The sequence below is a fragment of the Zootoca vivipara genome, chromosome 16 (genome assembly GCF_965207765.1).
Source record: "Zootoca vivipara chromosome 16, rZooViv2.hap1.1, whole genome shotgun sequence".
Classification (NCBI taxonomy): domain Eukaryota; kingdom Metazoa; phylum Chordata; class Lepidosauria; order Squamata; family Lacertidae; genus Zootoca; species Zootoca vivipara.
Genome location: NC_142599.1, coordinates 27,371,659 through 27,391,919, shown reverse-complemented (window position 1 = coordinate 27,391,919; position 20,261 = coordinate 27,371,659). Strand labels below are relative to the sequence as shown.

Genomic DNA, 20,261 nt, shown 5'->3' with positions numbered 1-20,261 from the left:
GGTGAAATTCCTGGGCTGGCAAGAGCAGCCAATAGGCGAGCTCGGAAAGAGTGACGCCAGACGCAACGTGGGTGGGTCCCCTGTTAGAACTGCAGAACTTTCCTCCTTGCAACGAAAGCAGGAAGGAAAAGGAGGACACAGGTGAGACTGGCGGACAGGTAGGCTGCGCGCTTCCCCGTCCCCGGCTACCGTCTCCTAGGGACTTTCTCTCTCCCCTCTGCTCTGAGTGCGCCCCCTCCCCGTCTCACTTGGCCCCCACCCACCTGGACAAGGCTCCAGCACCCGCTCACCTGGGTAGCGCAGCGCCTAGCCACGCCCCTCCGCGCTCTGGGTCCAGCGGAGCTGGGCGGGGGATTTTCTAGGACCCTCCCCGGAGAGGAGTGCAATCTCATTTGCTGGAAACGGGAGAAAGTTGGTCGGGATGGGGTGGGAAAACAAAGTGAAAGGGCGCGGAGGTGGACGCAAAGCCTTCCCTTCCGATTGCGGACGGGGAGGGAAAGTGTTTAGCAGTAAGACATCCCTTGCACAGGTAGCAGGGCCCTCCTGTGGGGCCGCAGGGTATCAAAACCTGCGCTGTATCCACAGTCGGGGAGGGGGGTGTCTTTTTAACTGCGCCAATTCCAGCCTGAAACGCTGGAGAGCCACTGCTGCCTGTCAGTGCAAACAGCATTGAGCTAGATCAGGCATAGGCAACTTTGGCTCTCCAGTTGTTTTGGAACTACAACTCCCATGATCCCTATCCACTGGCCCTGTTAGCTAGGGATCATGGAAGTTGTAGTTCCAAAACATCTGGAGAGTCACCACCTGTGGTGGCTGTGCGAAAAGGTCAAAGTTTTTTGGGAATTAATATATAATGAATTAAAAAGGTTACTACGATACACCTTCCCAAAAAAAACCAGAAATGATGTTATTGGTAACATTGGGAAGAGAAATAAAGAAAGAGGATCAAAAACTATTCATGTACGCCACTACGGCGGCAAGGATTATACTGGCCCAAAGGTGGAAGACTCTAGAAATCCCAACTGTAAATGATTGGAGACAAAAAATGATAGAGTATTCTGAGTTGGCAAGGTTGACAGGAAAACTAAGAGATCAAAAAGAACAAAGGTATCAAAAAGAGTGGTTCAAATTTGAAGTATATTTGAAAGAATGTTATAAAATTTGAAAACACCAGTAGGTTTATTGCAGAAAATACAACAAAGCTTTATATAGTCGTCGTCGGGGAAAAAAATATAATATGGGTAATCTATGTAAAAATGAGACAGGCAAGAAATAAATAAAGCGCTGAGAAGTGTAAGTTGGAAAATAAAACTAAGAGAGGAATGAGGAAGTCAAGTTCGGAAGAACAAGTTTAGAGAAAAATGTATAAGAGGAAGAAGAGAGGTTAAAAAAAAAGGTACAACATGTGGTATAATTTATAAAATATTCTTTATTTGAGCTGTGGGGGAAAAACATCTGGAGGGCCAAAGTTGCCTATGCCTGAGCTAGATGGACCAGTATAAGGCACATGTGGGTGGGTGGAGCTGGGAATGTCCCCTGCCTAGAAGACAGTCAGTGTAGCAACTGCGAACTTGCTGGGTGGTTTACCAGACTCGGTGTAAGGCACATTCAAGCCACTACGAGTCAGTTTCCTCTCTCCAAGTATATCCTGCAGCTGGGATTTGAACCCGCGCCCAATTCCTCACATTTCAGGTGTGCACCTGCTTTGTCTCTGCAGATGGAGGGGGACCAGCTGGGCGTACCCCAAAGCACAGAGGACCACTCCCAGCGGAGCAGCATCTCTTCCGCAGGACCCCGAAGTGAGTGAGAAGGGGGAGGGGGAGAAGCTGAAGAAATGCCCTGGAAACGGGGGGGGGGCACCTCAGGGGGTTTCTTTAACCTCGTACACCAGATCTGGAAGGCCTGAGCAGAGTTGGGGTTTGTGGTTCTGAGATAAGCCCTTCAAGGTCATGTCGTTGGCTTGATAGGCCATATTGTTGAATTTTTCAGCTTTCAAATTCCAAAAAATGAGGCGACCTAAAAAGTTGTAACTCGCCTTGGGAATTCAAAAGATATTTTGGTTAAAGTAATATGATATAGTTTTGCTTGGTAGTTAAAATGTATGTAAAATTGCATGGGAATCATTAAAAATGATTGGCAAGTACTTGCCAATATTGTTTATTATTTTTTATTATTTAGCATTACCTGACTTTTTTTTTAAAAAAACAGCTATTTGAAACATGCAAATAATAATTAAAATTGGCAATAAGCTAAAAACATTACATGTCAACCTTCTACATACCTGGGTAGGCTTGCCTAAAATAAAAATAAAAATGGAGACAGCAATGCTTCTGAAAAGCAGTTGCTGAAAACCACAGGAGGGGAGGGGGGCTCTTGTGCTCTGGTCCTGCTTGCCGGTTTCCCATTGGGGCACCTGGTTCGCCACTGTACTAGATGGGCCCCCTTTGGCCTGATCCAGCAGACTCTCCTTATTTACTTAAAATGTTTTTATTTGTATGTAAATATTTCTTTTTCTTTTTTGAAACCAATAAATATTTTTCTTTAAAAAAAATGTTCTCAGCAGGTGCCGAAACGAATACAATGATGTCATTCGGCAGGGAGTTCCAAAGTTCAGGTGCTGGCACACTAAAATATCTGTTTCTTAAAAAAATACAGAGCAGGTATTATGTGGCAAATGAAAGCGGCCAAGTGGGCGCATGTGTGGTAAAGCAGTCTGGTATAGATGCCAGCATGGAATGCTTTGAGACCTGACTTGCATCTGGTTCCTTCATCTGAAAAGTGGAGGAGATTGTTGGTTTTGGGGGCTCCTACATCATTTGCACACAAAGCAGGGTGGGAGTTTAGCGGGAATCTGGATCTCCTGTGACTTCTGCTCAGTTGGAGGAAATGTGCTGTTGTCCCAATCCTCAATCCTTCTCTTGTCCCAGCCCTGGACGTCCTGGTGTACCTGATTGATGACACGGTGGTCCGGCTAACAGTGGACAACCTGCCGTCCATCACGGCCCACGAGCTCCATCGTATTGTCTTGGAAAGCCTGAGGTTGCCTGAGGGGGCCCTGGAGCTATTTTCTCTGTGGCTGGTCTCCCCCTTTCTTGGTAAGGCTCTGAGGCTCCTGTCTAAACAAGCCATTAACTCTGTCGCTGTTCCTAGCTCCCCTGGAGAATCTGTTGTTATGCCAGCTAGCGGTGAGGGGTGCCTGAGCATGTGCAAAGTGCACCTGAGCATGTGCAGAGTGCCTTTCCCATGTGTGATCTGCTGATTCCTGGCACTTCACAAACTGATGGCAGGATGCAAGCTGCAAATCTGCTTTTGAGAGCTCACACAGCAACGTGAGTTGATGACTAAGGTGTGAGTCAAGCGAGTCCCAGGTTCAAAAGTTGCTTGTGGCTGGAGCCCCCAAGGTTGCTTTGAGCAATCTACCGTTCTCTCAGCCTAAGCCCACATCTGGGCTTAGGTGATAAACTTGCTGACCGAACTTCAGCGATGTGGCAACCATTGATACATATTTTTCTTTGGAACTTCCCTCCAAACACCCACACACCCTTTCCCTTGTTACAAATGCATTGCTGTGTAAAATATGTTGCTAGCGTAATGAACACCATACAAATCAAATTCCAGGTCCTGCTTTGGGGCTCCCTATTGGGCCACCTGGTTGTCCACTGTGAGAACAGGATGCTGGACTAGATGGGCCCCTTTGGCCTGATCTAGCTGCAGAAGGCCTCTTCTCATGGTTGATTACTTTTCAAAAAAAATATAGCCCTGCTGTTCATGGAATCATAGAACTGCAGAGTTGGAAGGGACACCAAAGGGTCATCCAGCCCAACCCCCAGTTTTAGCCAGGCACCAGGCGCGTTTTTGCAACAGGTGCAGGTCGAATTGCAACCAAATGGAGATTTCTAGCTGCCAGGTTGGTGACCGGGAAAGCAAAATGTCACTTAGAGAAGGATCTAAAATATTTTCCTTGGAGCTTGCATTAATTTTATTCTGGATTGTTTTATTTGATGTTTTAATGTGTTGCAACCGCTTTGAGATTCGTTGTTTAAAATATAAAGCGGTATAGAAATGAAATGAAAAGGATAATCATAATAATAACCTCCACCTAGGGGGAAATGGTGTCTAAACACTCCATTGTGGTAACCGTTTGGGGATTAGATTATATAGCTGCGTTTCTGCAGTTCCCTGCATTGTGGGAGTCACAGCTAACTGCACTGGTGTCTCAAAATGGTTTACAAAATAAAAACACAGAATATACAAAATTTAGAACTCAAAATAAGCAACAGAGATGAAAACATCTGAGCAGTGTATACGGTGCAAGAGGCTTGCTGGAATGTCTAGTTGTTTTAGCCAGGTGTCTTAAACTTAGCCTGCTTGATTTCTAGGGGCAGGGAGTTCCATAGAATTGGGCCCAACACACTGGGACAAAATAGGAAGCGCAGGAAACACTTTATCCAAATGTGGGTCGTAGAGTGTGGGATGGGCTGATGGCACTGTGTTTCCTCTTGTTATCAACTGAGCTTTGGCAGCTCGGGGAATGAGCCAGCACTGCTCTTGCAAATTATCTAAGTGAGCTGAGATTGAAGGGTCCAAGTTGCTCAGGGCTTTGGAAATTGATGCTTTAGCCTTTAGCCTTCCCTTTGGCTGGAGAGGTCAGTCTCTGGGGAGCCTGCTGAGTGCCCTCTCTGCCATCTTTCTCTCTCTCTCATCTTGGCAGAACTGCAGCTGAAGCCCAAACACCAGCCCTACAAAGTCTGCCGCCAGTGGCAGGACCTCCTCTTCCGCTTCACCAGCTGCTCCAAGGATGAAATCTTTGAAGGTGTGGATGTGAGCAAAGTTCCCAGCTCCGGCCCCCCAAGCTGCTGGCCCCCTCCTACCTTTCTGCTGCAACCAGGCAGAGAGTTTGGGGGCCTGCTGGTTGCAGCCTCCCTTTCTAGAGGGGGAGGGATGCCCAGTGGGCAAGCCGGCACCAATCCGGACGGTAGTTCTGGAGACTGTTGGGGACGTGGGGTGGGGTCCCTTCTGTGCCTGCCTGCCTGCCTGCCTGCCTGGGAGCAGCCTGCACTGCAGGGTTCTCACAACTCACAGCTTTCTGGGACTGCTGGTTGTGCATCGGCACCTGCAAGAGAGGCTGCTTTGCTTTCGACGTGCCCCATATAGCCGAGTTCTTGTGCCGCAACTGGTCCCCTGCTTTTTTTTTTATTAGACAAATTTGTGGAGGGCAGAATTATGCTCTGCCTTCTACAGCTGGAGGGGGAGCATTGCTTCTGAATCCCAGGTTGCTGGAAACCATGGGAGGGGGAGAGTTGCGGCTGTTTCCATTGGCCTCATCCAGCAGGGCATTTTCTTAGGTTCTCTTTCTCCTCTGCAGATGAGCCATCCCTGCAGTTCCGAAGGAACATCTTTTTCCCAAAGAGGAAGGAGGCCCAGGTGAGTTATCCCAATGGCATCCTCTAATTGCATAGTTTTCTTTACTCTCTAGGTTAGGCATAGGCAAACTCGGCCCTCCAGATGTTTTGGGACTACAACTCCCATCATCCCTAGCTAACAGGACCAGTGGTCCTGCTCTAGGTCATGCCATTGATCTGCGCAGTACGGCAGATTCATGAAGGAGAGGTCTGTTGACACTGCTCTGGCCTCTACAGTTGGAAGCAGCAATGCTAGGAACCCTAGGAGGGGAGAGTGTTGCTCCATGTTCTCGGGTCCTGCCTGAGAATTTCCCCTTTGAGGCATTTGCTTGGCCACTGTGCGAACAGGATGTTGGACCAGATGGGCCACTGGCCTGATCCAGCAGCCTCTTCTTACATTCTCTGCCCCTTCCCCTGTTTGGCTTTTGAACCTGCTTGCTGTCTTGTCTGTGTGCCCATCCTCTTTTCTCATCTCCTCGTCCCAAGATCCAGGATGAAGATGTCCTGCGGCTCTTGTACGAAGAAGCCAAGTACAACATCCTGGAAGGGCGGTACCCTTGTGACCTGGCCGACTGCGAGGTGCTGGGAGCCTTGGTTTGCCGGGTGAACTTGGGGTGCTACGATCCGGAGCAGCACACAGCCAGTTTCTTGAAGTAAGTGGACGCAGTTGTGGGGTTGAGATCTGTGGGGTGCTCAGCTCTTAATGGGGGAGGCGGCATTGGGTGCCTGTGCAAGGTGGGGCTGGGGAAGGCAAATAGGAGGGGCTCTGAAGGCTCTTGAGGCATCAAAAATGGCCCAGATATAGAAGGAGGTGGCAATATTTGCAAAAGCTAAAATGTTGTATGTGCATGAACTGGCAAGTGGATAGCTTGATGGTTAAGGATAATAAGTTTTAAAACAATAACAGAAACTATTGTAATATAAGGTTAATTGTAAGGAATGGAATGTGAACAACTAGGAAAAAAACACAGCAGCAACTAGAGGAAGCTTTGGGCAGATCAAGAATTGGAAAACAATTTGGGGGGGGAAGTATTAAATTTGTCTTAATTTGTGGCTGATCTGGTATAATTTGGAGAATCGATAAAAACGGTTTGGCGAAAAAAGGGAGGAGGTGGCAATCAGCAGTGAGCTGGTGTGGAGGGAAGAGGAAAGGTGTGGGGAGACTTTCCAACCGCAGCAATGGAATCCTAGAGTTAGATGGGACCAAATGCAAGTTGAAGGAAGACAGCTCACACCCTGTCCCCAAGTGGAGGGGGATCAAGCTGGGGGGCTGGCAGTAGGTGAAAGGGGGGCAGTGAAGGAGCCAAGAGCACCCAAAAGACTCCATGCACACCATATGTTGAAAGCACATTTAATGAACATTCCCCCCTCCCCCCCCAAAAAAGAGAAGAATGGGAACTATAGTTTGCCCTCCCCCAATAGAGCTTCAGTTCTCAGCATGCTTAACAAAGTACAATTCCCAGGATTCTTTGCAGGCAGTCATGTGGCTTAAATGTATGTTGTGTATGCAGTCACACTTTTCTGAGAAGAAGAGGTCGGTCGTCAACTTTAGTGAGCTAGCCCTAGTGGCCTTGACAACTTCCAGGTGAAACTATTCCACTATATAATCTTTATTACGCAAGCTGCAATTGAGAACAAAATAATCATAATTAAAAATTTAATCCATTTTTAATTAAAATCTTTAATTATACTTGTCTAAAAAGATCTGTTGTCTGCTTAGAAGTCCCCTCTGCTGACTTGCTCTGATCCTTTCCAGTTTTTTCACTCTGTTCTGTAGGTCCCAAAAGGGTAGAAATCTAATTAAGAAGCCGGTGATTTCTTGATCAGAACAGGCTGTTAATTCAAAAGAAACGTGTCTCAAGAATTTTTGCCTCCGGCCCATCATTTAAGGGACATTTTCATTGCCTAATGAATTGCGTCCCCCGTTGGCTGATTCAAACATGAATCCTTTGGGAGGCAGGAACCTGTTTTTGTCTGTCACTTAACATGGCCAAAAATCTTAGCATGTATGCCTGAAGAAAATACGACTTTCTCCAGCACCTTTTGAAGTAGCTGCGTGCTTGTAATTTCATAGCAAAGCTATGTGGACCATCCTTGTTGACTTGGCAGCCTAGAACAAGGGTAGTTGGTGAAGCGCCCTCCACTCCCCGTGAACTACAACTCCCATCATCCCTGGCCTTGCTGTTTGGGTACTGATGGGAGTTGTAGTCCAGCATCATCTGCAGGGCACCATGCTCTCTTCCCCTACTCAAGAGTCCCTGCTGTGCTTTCTCTCACCTTATTGTTTTAAGAGGAAGCTAGTGATGGATGATCTCAGCTCCCTGTCCTTGGAGCGCAATAAACTCTTGTTTACCAATTACTCTGTCACATACCATTTTGGTGGGAGTTTTTTTGTCTTGGGGGACGAGTAGAGGAAGGGGGAGCTTTGCAGCCTGGTCTTCAGGATTCTCGTTGGGGGGGGGCTGAGCTGGAGGCCTCTTTAATGTTTGAATCATGGCAGGCAGATTTGTGGCTGTAATGTTGCCCAGGGCAAGGGAGGATTAGCGGTGCTTTGCACGGATAGACATGGGGATTGTGGTTGCCTCAGCAACCAGTTGCCTGTTTTAAGTTGCAATAATGCTGTGTGTTTGGGTGCATCCGAGCATGGACTTGTGATGAAAGAGCCCTCTCCACTGGTCCTGTGCTCCATCTGAGCACAGCAGGGCCCCCAGCCCCAAAAGCATGGTTTCAAGCATGGCTGCTACGGGCAGGCTGTTCTTGTCCTCCAGGCCCTTCATGAGCCTTATGAAAGGAGTGTGTGTGTGTGTGTGTGCCTCAGAAGCAGAGCATCCACTTTGTGTGCCAAAGATCCCAGGTTCAGTCCCTGGCCTGTGCAGCGCTTGTGGGAGATGTGTGCGGGTGTCATTTGGGTTGCCCAAATGATCATGCGGGTGGAGCAATACCCCTACCAAGAAAGGATTTAAGACTTCATACTTTAGATAAAGGGATGCAGGTGGCGCTGTGGGTTAAACCACGGAGCCTAGGGCTTGCCGATCAGAAGGTTGGCGGTTCGAATCCCCGCGACGGGGTGAGCTCCCGTTGCTCGGTCCCACCTCCTGCCAACCTAGCACTTCGAAAGTATGTCAAAGTGCAAGTAGATAAATAGGTACCGCTACAGCGGGAAGGTAAACGGCATTTCCGTGTGCTGCTCTGGTTCGCCAGAAGCGGCTTTGTCATGCTGGCCACATGACCTGGAAGCTGTACGCCGGCTCCCTCAGCCAATGACGCGAGATGAGCGCCGCAACCCGAGAGTCGGTCACAACTGGACCTAATGGCCAGGGGTCCCTTTACCTTTACCTTACTTTAGATAAAAGGCAGGCAAGAGGTGACTTGATAGAAGTTTATAAAACGTTGCCTGGATAGAGAAGATTTTCTTCCTCTCTCTTAACTCCTGGACATCCAGCAAAGCTGAATGTTGGAAGGATCAGGACTTATTTGTGCGTCGTGCAGTTAAACAATGGAACTCGATGCTGCACGAGGCAGTGATGGCTTTTAAAGAGGATTACACAAATGAATGGAGAGGGATGTCAAATGCTACTAGCCAGGATGGCTATGCTGTGTCTCCAACAGACTGAGGCAGCAATGCTCTTGAATACCAGTTGCTGGAATCCACAGGAGGGGAAGGTGGCTCGGTTCCTGCTTGTAGGTTTTTCATAGGGGCATTGGGCTGTACACTATGAGAACAGGATGCTAGGCTAGATGGGCCCTGGGACTTATCCAGCAGGCTTTTATTATGTTACAGTCCAGGCTTGCAGCTGATTCAGCCCCCTAGGAGCCAAATGCAAGGCCTGCCTGCCCGTGCATGCAATGCTATTTGCTCTGTACTATTTCTCTGGTGACCTTTGTGGCATGGGTGCATTTTGAATTCTGCATCCTGATCGGAGAGAGGGCTTGGTGGACTGGCGCTGGCAGCTGCTGAGGCCATCTCACCCTTGAGGAATGCCAGCCCAGCTGTACACATTGCGACCTGCACAATCTCTCGTTGTCCCTTCTGGGAAGTGCATGGGAGAGAGACACCAAAGGGTATTCCGTGGGCGGGTGCAGATGTTTCCGAATAGTTTGTCAGCTACCAGGAACTGCCCACTGGCCTCATGGCTCGGAGGGGGAGAAGGCAGGGGAGATGCCCATGGTCAGGGGCTGTGAGAAAAAAAGGAAGCAGAAGGCTTGGAATGTGTTCACATGAGAACTGTGTTCACATAAGCAAAAGCATAGGTGGGATAATGATGCAAGCAGAGACCTTTTTCCAGCTGGAGGGCCGCATTCCTTCATGGGCAGCCTTCTGGGGGCCGCATACCCATGGGTGTGGCCAGATGTGGAAGTGGGCAGAGCAACAGGTGTGGCTTTCTACAGTAGTTTGCATTCTAGCCATCCAATTGTCAGAGGCTTCTACACATCTGCAAATGCACAGCTCTCTCTCAACTCAGGCAAGCAGGAGGCATTCAGAATGGGCCTGTCCAGGGATAGATTACTTTTGGTCTGAGATTCTTACCTGTCCCAGTTTTGTATTGGCAAAGTCCAGTGGTCTTGAGGACCTCCCTTCCCCGAATGCATCTGAGCATATTTCATAATGGGCATTGGTTTAGCGTGCATATCTGTTTAGGGCAGGCATCCCCAAACTTTGGCCCTCCAGATGTTTTGGCCTACAACTCCCATGATCCCTAGCTAACAGGACCAGTGGTCGGGGAAGATGGGAATTGTAGTCCAAAACATCTGGAGGGCCAAAGTTTGGGGATCTCTGGTTTAGGGCATCTGAAGGGCTTACATTAACTTACATAGTTTTAATTGGATTTTACATTTTTCTTATTGTTTTGTAAAATTTAACACACCACTTGATTGTAAAAACAACCCTCAAAGCACTTACCAAAAGGATAAAACAATAAAATCATTGCTAGACATTTGAGAAGTTATAACAATAGGCTAAAAACGAATTGCGAATAAATTTGCAATTAATTGTTAACTCTTTTTAATTTTACTGTGTGATTATCTTCCTTAGTGGGTCATGCAAACTGCTATTGTGAACAATGCTTTTTATAGGCAGCCCTTTATCAAAAAGGGGTTTTAATGCTTGAGGTTTTATCATGTTTTTATATGTGTTGGAATCAGCCCAGAGTGGTTTGGGCAGCCAGGTGGGCAGGGTACAAATATTATTATTATTATTATTATTATTATTATTATTATTATTATTATTATTGTTATTATTTTATTTATTATATGGGGTGGGGAGCACTGGGAATGAGTTTATAGAACCACTGGTTTAGAGTGGCCCCTCATGAGGAAAACCCTGTAGGGCAGTAACCTGCACCCCACAGAGCTTTGGGGGGGGGGGGCAGAGGGAGCTGTACCTTACCGTGGGCTGAATGAACTTTTTCCTCCCCCCTCAGAGAGAGGCTGGACTCTTTCCTGCCTTCCCACCTTTGCCGAAGAGGCCACAGACTCCTCTCAGCCCTGTGGAAGCGAGGCAGTGCCCACTCGCCTGCGGACGAACAGGGCCTGCTGCGAGCTTTCCGGGAGTTGCCTGAAGAGGAGGAGGCCTGCGAGGACCGGGCTGCCCTGCGCAAGCTTTACCACTCCTACCTGCAGAAGTGCCACGAACTGCCTCATTACGGGTGAGTCTGGTGGCTTGGTGGTTGTGGGGATGCAGAATGGGCAGGCATGGCAAACCACAGGGTGGTTTCTGTCAGGGTGCCCCTGGCCTTGCTGGCTGCCATCTTCGTGGGCTGTCTGCGCGTTCTCTGCCTGCTGAACAGCATTCCTGTTCTTGCAGCAGCCAAATACCCCTAAGAACCAGTGACTCCAGATAGACTGCCTTTGGACCTGGAGGTTCCACGGGGGCATAAGTAGAGCCTGGCTGCTGGATCGGGTCAAGGGAGGCACGTCTAGTCTAGCATCCCGTTCCCACAGTGGCTAACCCAGATGGGAAGTTCTTAAGCAACCAGGACCCCTAATCACATCAGCCCTCCTGTCTGTGCTTGAGATTTCCCCACTTGCAATTCTCTCTTTGTTTTCTTTCCCTCCCCTTCCAGGTGTGCCTTTTTCTATGGGGAAATTGACAAGCCCGCCCAGGGCCTGCTGCATCGGGGAGGGCGCAAGGCCGTGGTGGTTGCCATCAGCCTGGAGGGTGTCTGCATCATCGACAGCAAGGAGAAGGTAAACTCAAAAGATTCCTGCATCACAGGGGGTTAGGCTAGATGACCCTTGGGGGATCCCTTCCAGCTCTATGATTCTGTGAACTTTACAATTCTTTGATTCTAGGGGTGAGCCAGCCCTCCTCTCAATTGTGCCTGCGCTCTTTCTCTCAGGACCTGGGTTGGCTTCGTGGGCTAATCCAGGCATCCCCAAACTGCGGCCCTCCAGATGTTTTGGCCTACAACTCCCATGATCCCTAGCTAACAGGACCAGTGGTCGGGGAAGATGGGAATTGTAGTCCAAAACATCTGGAGGGCCGAAGTTTGGGAATGCCTGGGCTAAGCCCTCTGCAGCTCTCCAGGCCCCAGAGCCCCTTCCTGCTTCATGGCCTGGGCTGTTTTGCAGAATTAGCAATATGGAGGAGGGGTGAGGGATTGTTGGCAGAGCAAGAAGTGGTGTCTTGGGGCCCTTTCCTTCCCTTCCTTTTATTTCCTTATTTATTTATTAACCAAAAAAATGGGGAAAAGAAATAAAGCAAAAGTTTGGAGATCTAAACCATGAAGCAGCACAGCCTGGAAGGTCAAAAGCACAAAGGTCCAGCACTTCTTCCCAAAGGAATTGTATAGTATTAACTCATACAAAAGTTCCTTTACAAAAAAAGGAAGACTTATTTTTTATTTTTTTTAAAAAAAGTATTCTCCATCCTGTGAGTTCCATCATCATTGAAGTAAAAGATTGTGCATAATCTTAAAAGGAGCCAGATGTTTGCATATACTGGTATCGCTGATCAAATGTGAGGTGCGTCAATATGTATAAGAAATAAAATACGTTAGATACCTTTTCAATAAGCGGTGTGTTGGGGGGCCTTTTTTCAGTTCTGAAAGAGTTCAGGCGTCCAGTCTCTAGGCAGTGTGTGCTTATGAACCAATAATAATACTAATTAATACTAATTTTATTATTTATACCCCGCCCACCTGGCTGGGTTTTCCCAAGCACTCTGGGCACCTTACAGCACATCTAAAAAGATAATGAAAACATCAAACATTAAAAGCATCCCCATACAGGGCTGCCTTCAGATGTCTTCTAAAAGTTGTGTAATTCTTTATCTACTTGACATCTGAAGGGAGGGTGTTCCACAGGGAGACACACACACACACACACACACACACACACACACACACACAGAGAGAGAGACATTCTTGCACCCCTTACACACTAACTGTCGTTTCTGTTCACCCACCCACCGTTTCCCGGCAGCACATCTTGCTTGGCCTGGCCTTCCAGGAGCTGTCCTGGGACCACACATTCCCCAACGAGGAAGAGCACATCCTTTGGCTGGAGTTTGATGGGGAGAGCGAGGGCACGCCCGTCAACAAACTCCTGAAGGTTTACTCCAAGCAGGTAAGATCCTAAGAAGGGCCTGCAGGACCAGGCCAGTGGCCCACATCCACTTCTCACAGTGGCCAATCAGATGCCTCTTTTGGGAAACCTGCAAGCGGGATTCAAACACGAGCCCTCTCCCCTCCTGTGCTTTCCAGCAGCTTGTATTCAGAAGCATTGCTGTGCTCATGCGTGCATGAATAACTGGCAAGCACCAAACCCTTATTTGGAAGAGCAACACTTTTTTCTTCCTAGCGTTTAACACAGACACCCCCAAACTCGGGCCTCCAGATGTTTTGGGACTACAGTTCCCATCATCCCTGACCACTGGTCCTGTTAGCTAGGGGTGATGGGAGTTGTAGTCCCAAAACATTTGGAGGGCTGAGTTTGGGAGTGCCTGGTTTAACACAACGAAACAAAATAAATAACGTGCTGGCTGTCTGGCAGTGATCCTCCACAAAATGTCTGGCCACAGGCACGATTCTCACTTTGCATGGAGAACTAAGCCCATCTTTTCCGGGTTAAGAGATGTTTTGGGGCCCAACTTGTAAGAATTTAAGGTGCCCCAATACACTCGTAAGAAAAACTGTTGTGTTTTTTTAAAAAAAATATGTATTGTACTTTATATTCTGCCTCTCCTAAGGGATGTAGGTGGTGCTGTGGTCTAAACCACTGAGCCTCTTGGGCTTGCAGATCGGGAAGTTGGCAGTTTGAATCCCTGTGATGGAGTGAGCTCCAGTTGCTCTGTCCCAGCTACTGCCAACCTAGCAGTTTGAAAGCATACCAGCGCAAGTAGATCAATAGGTACCGCTTCGGCGGGAAAGTAAACAGCATTTCTGTGCAGTCTGGCTTCTGTCACAGTGTTCCATTGTACCAGAAGCAGTTAAAGTCATGGTGGCCACATGACCCGGAAAGCTGTGAACAAGCAACCCTGTGAGGAAGATAAAAGCCAAACAACCCTGTGAGGAAGATAAAAGCCAAGAGGAAGTATAAATAATTGTGTAATATTACTAGCTTCAAATAGCGACTGGCCCAAGGTCATCCAGTGAGCTTCATGTGAGCTTTGTGGGTAGGACTTCTTGTTTTAATTGTTCGCAGAGCCATGAACATTGATGGCGCTGTATAAATCAATGCTAACAATAGTGGCCGAGTGGGGATTTGAACCCAAGTCTCCCAGGCCCTAGCCCAGCACTCTTTAACTGCTGCAGTTAGCTGCTCCTCCTTCCTTCTCTCCAGGCTGAACTCATGAGCGGCCTGATAGAGTATTGCATTGAGCTGAACGCGGCTGCCGAGGGGGGAGCTCTGGACCCCAGTGCTGCATCGTCGTCCCCCTCTGCGTCCCAGAGCCCCCCGCCTGACAGGCGGCGCCCCAAGCTGCAGCGGCAGAACAGCGTCCTCTGCAGCCGGATCCAGCATCTTTCGACCATAGACTATGTCGAGGATGGTAAGTTAGCTGAAGTGGGGAGCCGGGGTGTGTGGCTGCCTTCTCTGAGAAATCTGCCAGTTTGCAGTTGGGTGCCAGACGCGGAGGGTTGTGTGGTTGAGAGGGCGGGAGGCAATGGAGCTTATGCTGGGGGGGGGGATGTTAAGTTGTCTTTTGGGGGGGGTCTTTTGGCTTCCCAGAGGTAGAGTGCAGTTGACCAGTTTGGGAAACACCTGCAGAGAGAGCCTGCGGCCTTCCAGGTGCTATGCTATTTAAATGCCGTATTTTGGCCAAAAATAAATAAAAAGCCCCCTCCCCAGACACCTCACAAACATATCTCAGGGGGCAGAAATCTCTGGGGGCCTTTCTGGATGTTGCAGAACATCCAGCGCCGCTCACCCCGCTGGCTTGGGGTTGCTGGGAGTTGGAGCCCAACAACAGTGTTACGAAAAGGATGGAAAAACGAAACTGGCAAATATCACAAAGCTTACACAAGCCTCTGTTGACGCATTTTGGAGCTCTGTGTGGAGTTTTGGTTGCCTCGCTACAAAGAACTGAGGGGGAAAGGGGTGACAAAATTGGTTGAACAGCTGCTGTTGCAATTTTATTTTGTCGCATTTATGTCCCACCTTATTCTGCAAGAAACGCAAGGCGGCACGCAGGGTTGTCCCCTCCTCATCTAATCCCCACAACAAATTAGTAAAGTAGGTTAGTCTTAGGGAAGCAGGGACTGGCCTTCAAGGGTCACCCTGTGAGGTTCATGGCCAAGTTGGGATTTGAGCCCTGGACTCCCAGGTCCTAGTTTGACAGTCTAGCCACTACACCACAGGTGCTCGGGTGGACAACGCTTGGGGCTCTTTAGCTTAGAAAAAAGTCAGGTGGGAACATGATAAGAGGTGTTTAAAACCATGTGTGATATGTAAGAATAGAGAGGGCTTTTCTTCTTCTTTCTCATTCTCTTAGAGTACTGTGAAAAGTGAGGGGTGGGAGTCTTTGCCTGCAGTCAGGGACCAGGCACTTCTACACAAAGCTCATAGTTCATAACGCAATATGGCATGGAAATAAATAAAATAAAAACCACAAGTGCATCATTAAACTATGGAACTCACTCCCACAAGAAGCAGTGACGGCCCACCAACTTGGATGGATTTAAAAGGGGATGAGGCAAATTTATGGAGCTGTAGGCAGGGACGTGGGTGGCGCTGTGGGTTAAACCACTGAGCCTAGGGCTTGCCGATCAGAAGGTCGGCAGTTCGAATCCCCGTGACGGGGTGAGCTCCCGTTGCTTGGTCCCAGCTCCTGCCAACCTAGCAGTTCGAAAGCACGTCAAAGTTCAAGTAGATAAATAGGTATCGCTACAGTGGGAAGGTAAACGGAGGTACTGGTTGTGCAACTTTTAACTAAAAATAAAACAGAACACTTTATGAAGAAATAATCATGCCCCATCATTACTTCATTGGAATGTAAGCAGAAAATTGGTGTAGAGAGTGTGGTCAATGGAGGGCAACTTAAAATCATTAGAATATCGTAGTCACTAGATCTGAGGCCACATTTGCCCAATTTGCTGGTTCAAATCCCTGTGACAGGGTGAGCTCCTGTTGCTCAGTCCCTGCTCCTGCCCACCTAGTAGTTTGAAAGCACATCAAAGTGCAATTAGATAAATAGGTACCACTCCGACGGGAAGGTAAATGGTGTTTCCGTGTGCTGCTCTGGTTCTCCAGAAGCAGCTTTGTCATGCTGGCCACATGACCCGGAAGCTGTACGCCGGCTTCCTCGGCCAATAACGCGAGATGAGTGCCGCAACCCCAGAATCGGTCATGACTGGACCTAATGGTCAGGGGTGCCTTTACCTTTAGACAGCCTCCAGGACCAGAAGCGCCCCCTGCCCCTAGGTGCCAGAGCAGGAGAGGGGGCCTGTCGGACTCATGCCCTGCTTCTTGGGCTTCCCAGGGTCAGCACTAAAGAGGGTTTTCACCTCACTGCTCTGCTTGAGGAAAATGTGATGCTGGACTAGAGGGACATATATATTTTTAGCGACACCCCCCCCCCCGGGCAAGGCTCCCATTGGGGTAGGAACCATTGTTTTCTCTGCACTGCCAGACCTGGGCTGTACTGCCTTGCTGTTGTTGAACAGTTTCTGCTTCTCTCCCCAGGGAAAGAAATCAAGAGGGTGAAACCCCGCCGGACTACCTCATTCTTTGGCCGCCAGTTGTCCAATGCCCCCACATCCTACTTAGCTGTCCGGGGGGCAGAGAACCTGGAGCAGGGCTGACCGCCTTCAGCGGGTGGCATTGTTGGGACCAATCGACTTGGGGGGGGGCAGCGGAGCTGTCGGCATTCTAACCACCTTCTGGGATTGGAGCCAAACCCTCCCCCCCCCCCAAAAAAAATCCACATACAAACACCCAGACCAATACATCTCAAGTAACTTTCCCCATTTCTGAGTTTCTTCTCAGTGTGCAGCAAAGGATCCAGGCAGCTGTTTGTCCTTTGATGGCCGAGTCCTGCCTCCTGCTCTGCTTTCTCTCCAAATTTGATTCTGCTGAGCATAGGAGGTTCAGGGCAAGGCAGGGAGAAGAACATTGGGGACCACTGTCAGAGGGAAGGCTGAGATCTAGTCTTGCACCAGATGTCTGCTTGCCTTGATCTTCCTCTTATTCCAGCAGTTGCATCTTCAGAAACTCTTTTTGCAGACCAGATATACTTGTTTCATTCATTTACTTCAAGCCCCACTACATTTCTCCTGCTCCTTACAGAAAGCCTGGTGACTGGGGAGCTATAGGGGGGGAAAACATTTGAAGGAAGCAGGGCTGGGAGACACCGTTTCAGGTGCAAGTCAGAGCATGTTTATTTGCAGAACAGTTTGTCTGCCTGAGATGCAGTTCCAGTGGGTGAGCTATGTCCTAGCTGCACCTCCCCACACCCAGCTACAGCTCCCAATGTTGGCATTCTGAAGGGTTTTTTTTTTGTCTGCACATCTGAACAACTTCTGCATTCATCGTAAATGCCCCCCCCCAAAAAAATAGATTCCAATTCCTTTGAAGTAGCCTGAACATAGCCATATTTTGGTACTGCTGCTAGGAGGGGTTTATGCAACACGAGGGCTCCACACATTTTATTTCCTTTTGGCTTTTGCAGAAAATTTAATTTCACTCCAGAATTGTAACAGGGAATGTTATTAAGCATTTTACCTTAGCAGGCCGGGAATATTCAAAACAAAGGTGTGCTCTGAAAGAGATGTGAACTCTGGCGGAGAAATGTGCCATCTTTCCATTTTATATTTGGGTGTTTAGAAAGGCACAATTGCATTTGCAGATAGGGCACAGCTGGATTGTGGTGTGTGTACACATACCCCATCGGCACTCCTGGAAGCCTCCCAGAATTGGGCAAGAAATGAGTGGTGTTTAGTGCATCTATTAACTATGGACATTCGTACCCCGTTTGAGGTTGTGCATTGACTTCTGTACTTGGGAGAAAAAAACTATGTTGAACTGCTGCAAGCAACTTTGAACCCAAAGAACTTTTTTTGTGGCGGGCAGAGGGTGGATGCCATTACATCTAGAAAAGCTCTAGCTTTGCCAGTTCAGGGACTTGGAAACATATGGTCCTGCAGATGTTGAGCCAGTGGTCAGTGCTCATGAGGGGAGATGGTGCCGCACAGATCTCCTCACCATTTTCCTTCTCCCTAAGCCTGCAGAGCATCCGTCTTTGCAGCTGGGTCCTGCCTGTGATTGCTCCCCCCTCTGCCAGCATCTCTCTCCATGCTGTGCCTCTAAGGCCACTGCTGCTCTTTGCAACTTGCTCGTAGGGACCTGGGCATTGACCTAGCCACAGAAAGCACGGTAGGAGAAACCTCATGTTGCAAACGAAGTTTGGGGGAAAGTGCCTTTTATTTAACTCCCAAAGAAATACTATGCAACATGCTTCACACTAATCTTTATTTTCAGTGTGTTGTTGACTCACTAACTTTGTATAAAGGATAATTTGTTTGCTGCAATAAAGATGGTGGACCTGAGTATGCGCTGCATTGTTTTAAAACATCACTTTTTATTATTTTTATTATTCTGAGCATGTCCAAAGTATCAGGGGATAGGCTGAGCATGCTCTGTTCCTGCTAAAACTGCAGCATTGCAGGGCTTGCATCAAACATATCACAATAAAAGATGCTCTGGCCTTTTTCTCTCTATGTGTGTTTCAAGCATCCACATGTGGCAACAAACTTTGCATGATTCTGCCACCCTCTCATCCCCTAAATCTGCTTCTCCCTTGTCCACATTGTGGGGTGGGGAGGAGAACTACTCCAAGAGAGGGCAGAAGTGAGGCTTCAGTTGCTCCTACTGGGCGTGCTCAGCATGCTCCCAAAACGTTTGGCTGGGAATGCCATTTGTATAATTTACTGCTCATGTCCCAACCCCACCAGGGGCCGCTACTGCTCTGCATTCCTAACAGCTGCACATTCCTACCCTCCATGTTCTGCCTGGAAGTTGCACGCCCTCTAAAAAAAAATCTCCAGCCCAGGCTATTCTAAGGGTTCCCTCATTTTTCTTGCCTTCTCCTCTCTGCCCTACATGGGGCTCACGTCTGCCTGGCATTAGAGCAAAGGTTTATATTTAAGCATTTAGTGCCAGGCCGACTTTAAACCTAGGAAGCTCCTTGCATTTCATTTTCTTAACCGTTTTCCTAATGCTGAGGCCAGAGGAAGTGGGGGGCACCTAACAGGGCGAGGAGCAAGTGCGTTTGAGAGTGTGCATTTGAGCACAGGCATCCCTGATGAGGGTGAAGGGATTTGAATGAAGACTTTCCCCTCTTCCGCTCCACCACATTTTCTTACTTTTACAGTTATCTCCCACATTCCTCTATCCAAGGAGCTCAAGGTGGCACACATTGCTCTCCCCCCTCATTTAATTCCCACAACTACCGGTATAACCCTGCGATGTAGGTTAGACTGGCCCAAGTGAGCTTCATAGCTGAGTGAGGATTTGAACCTTACGTAGTCTTTCCCAGCTCCTAGTCTGGCATCCTAACCACTAATACCCTCAGCAGCAGCATTATTATTAACTACAATTATTACTACGTTAAACATACTTTATTGGTTTATCCAAATACAACAGTCACAAGTATTGGTCTCGTTTCCAATAAATCATAAGAAAAGACATTACAAGTAGGTTGGATAGCCACCTGTCATGGATGTGTTTAGATTCCTGCATTGCAGGGCGTTGGACTAGATGACCCCTGGGGTATCAACTCAATGATTCTAGGTATAAAATGATGGGGGAGTATAAAATTAGGGGGAAAGAGCTCTGATTAGTTCACCCCATCTAAGAAATCTGTTTTCGTTATTATTAGATACACTTCGGCACCTTTGAAATAATTCCTAGTGGGTGCATGAGTTCATTACTGGCTTTGGGTGTTTGACCTGCTGGTCTGTTGCTTGGAAAGAGGCGATGGAAAATCTCAGGCTGGCCTTGCACAGAAGCAGGGGTGTGTCTGTGTGGGTTAGCAGGAGAGATGTGACGGACAAATGACAACAGCATTATGTTTGGCAAGAATTCTCATAAAGGCCACAGTGTGTACAGGACACATTCTGGAGAAATGAGCAATGCAGCGATTTTAGAGGGAGGAACAGGCTCAAATCTCTACTCAGCCCTGGAGTTATACTGGCCACGGATGGCTATGCTCTGCCTCCACGGTTGGTGGCAGTGTTGTTTCTGAATACCAGCTGCTGGGAACTGCGGCGGCCGGGGGGGGGGCGGGGCGGCTCTTGTGCTGGAATTCTCCTTGCAGGTTTCCCAGAAGAGGCATCTGGTTGGCCACTGTGAAAAAGAGGATGTTGGACTAGGTGGGCCTTTGGTCTGGTCCAGCAGGCTTTTTTCGTGCTTACATTCTTACAA

At 48.3% G+C, this 20,261-nt stretch overlaps 1 protein-coding gene across 10 annotated transcripts; it reads left to right on the top strand.

Moving 5' to 3' along the window:
* The first annotated feature begins 2 nt into the window (after positions 1–2).
* FRMD8 (FERM domain containing 8) lies at positions 3–18,385 on the top strand. Of its 10 annotated transcripts, none has more exons than XM_035097821.3 (12): positions 3–141; positions 1,718–1,799; positions 2,564–2,614; positions 2,928–3,095; positions 4,712–4,813; positions 5,366–5,424; positions 5,889–6,055; positions 10,823–11,047; positions 11,465–11,588; positions 12,825–12,968; positions 14,184–14,391; positions 16,524–18,385. In XM_035097821.3, the coding sequence occupies exons 2-12, from the start codon at positions 1,718–1,720 to the stop codon at positions 16,640–16,642; spliced, it is 1,449 nt and encodes a 482-aa protein (XP_034953712.1). In that variant the 5' UTR covers positions 3–141; the 3' UTR covers positions 16,643–18,385. The 10 variants fall into 10 exon arrangements, with proteins under 10 accessions (XP_034953712.1, XP_034953708.1, XP_034953715.1 ...); XM_035097817.3 differs by having other exon boundaries at positions 2,561–2,614; XM_035097816.3 differs by having other exon boundaries at positions 56–158; positions 2,561–2,614.
* Positions 18,386–20,261: the final 1,876 nt, after the last annotated feature.

Bases quoted from the DNA above. Each gene is read 5' to 3' on its own strand.
- FRMD8 (XM_035097817.3), top strand. From the start codon at position 1,718: ATGGAGGGGGACCAGCTGGGCGTACCCCAAAGCACAGAGGACCACTCC. The intron at 4,814-5,365 runs GTGTGGATGTGA...TCTCCTCTGCAG, and splicing joins CAAGGATGAAATCTTTGAAG to ATGAGCCATCCCTGCAGTTC. The intron at 5,425-5,888 runs GTGAGTTATCCC...CCTCGTCCCAAG, and splicing joins CAAAGAGGAAGGAGGCCCAG to ATCCAGGATGAAGATGTCCT.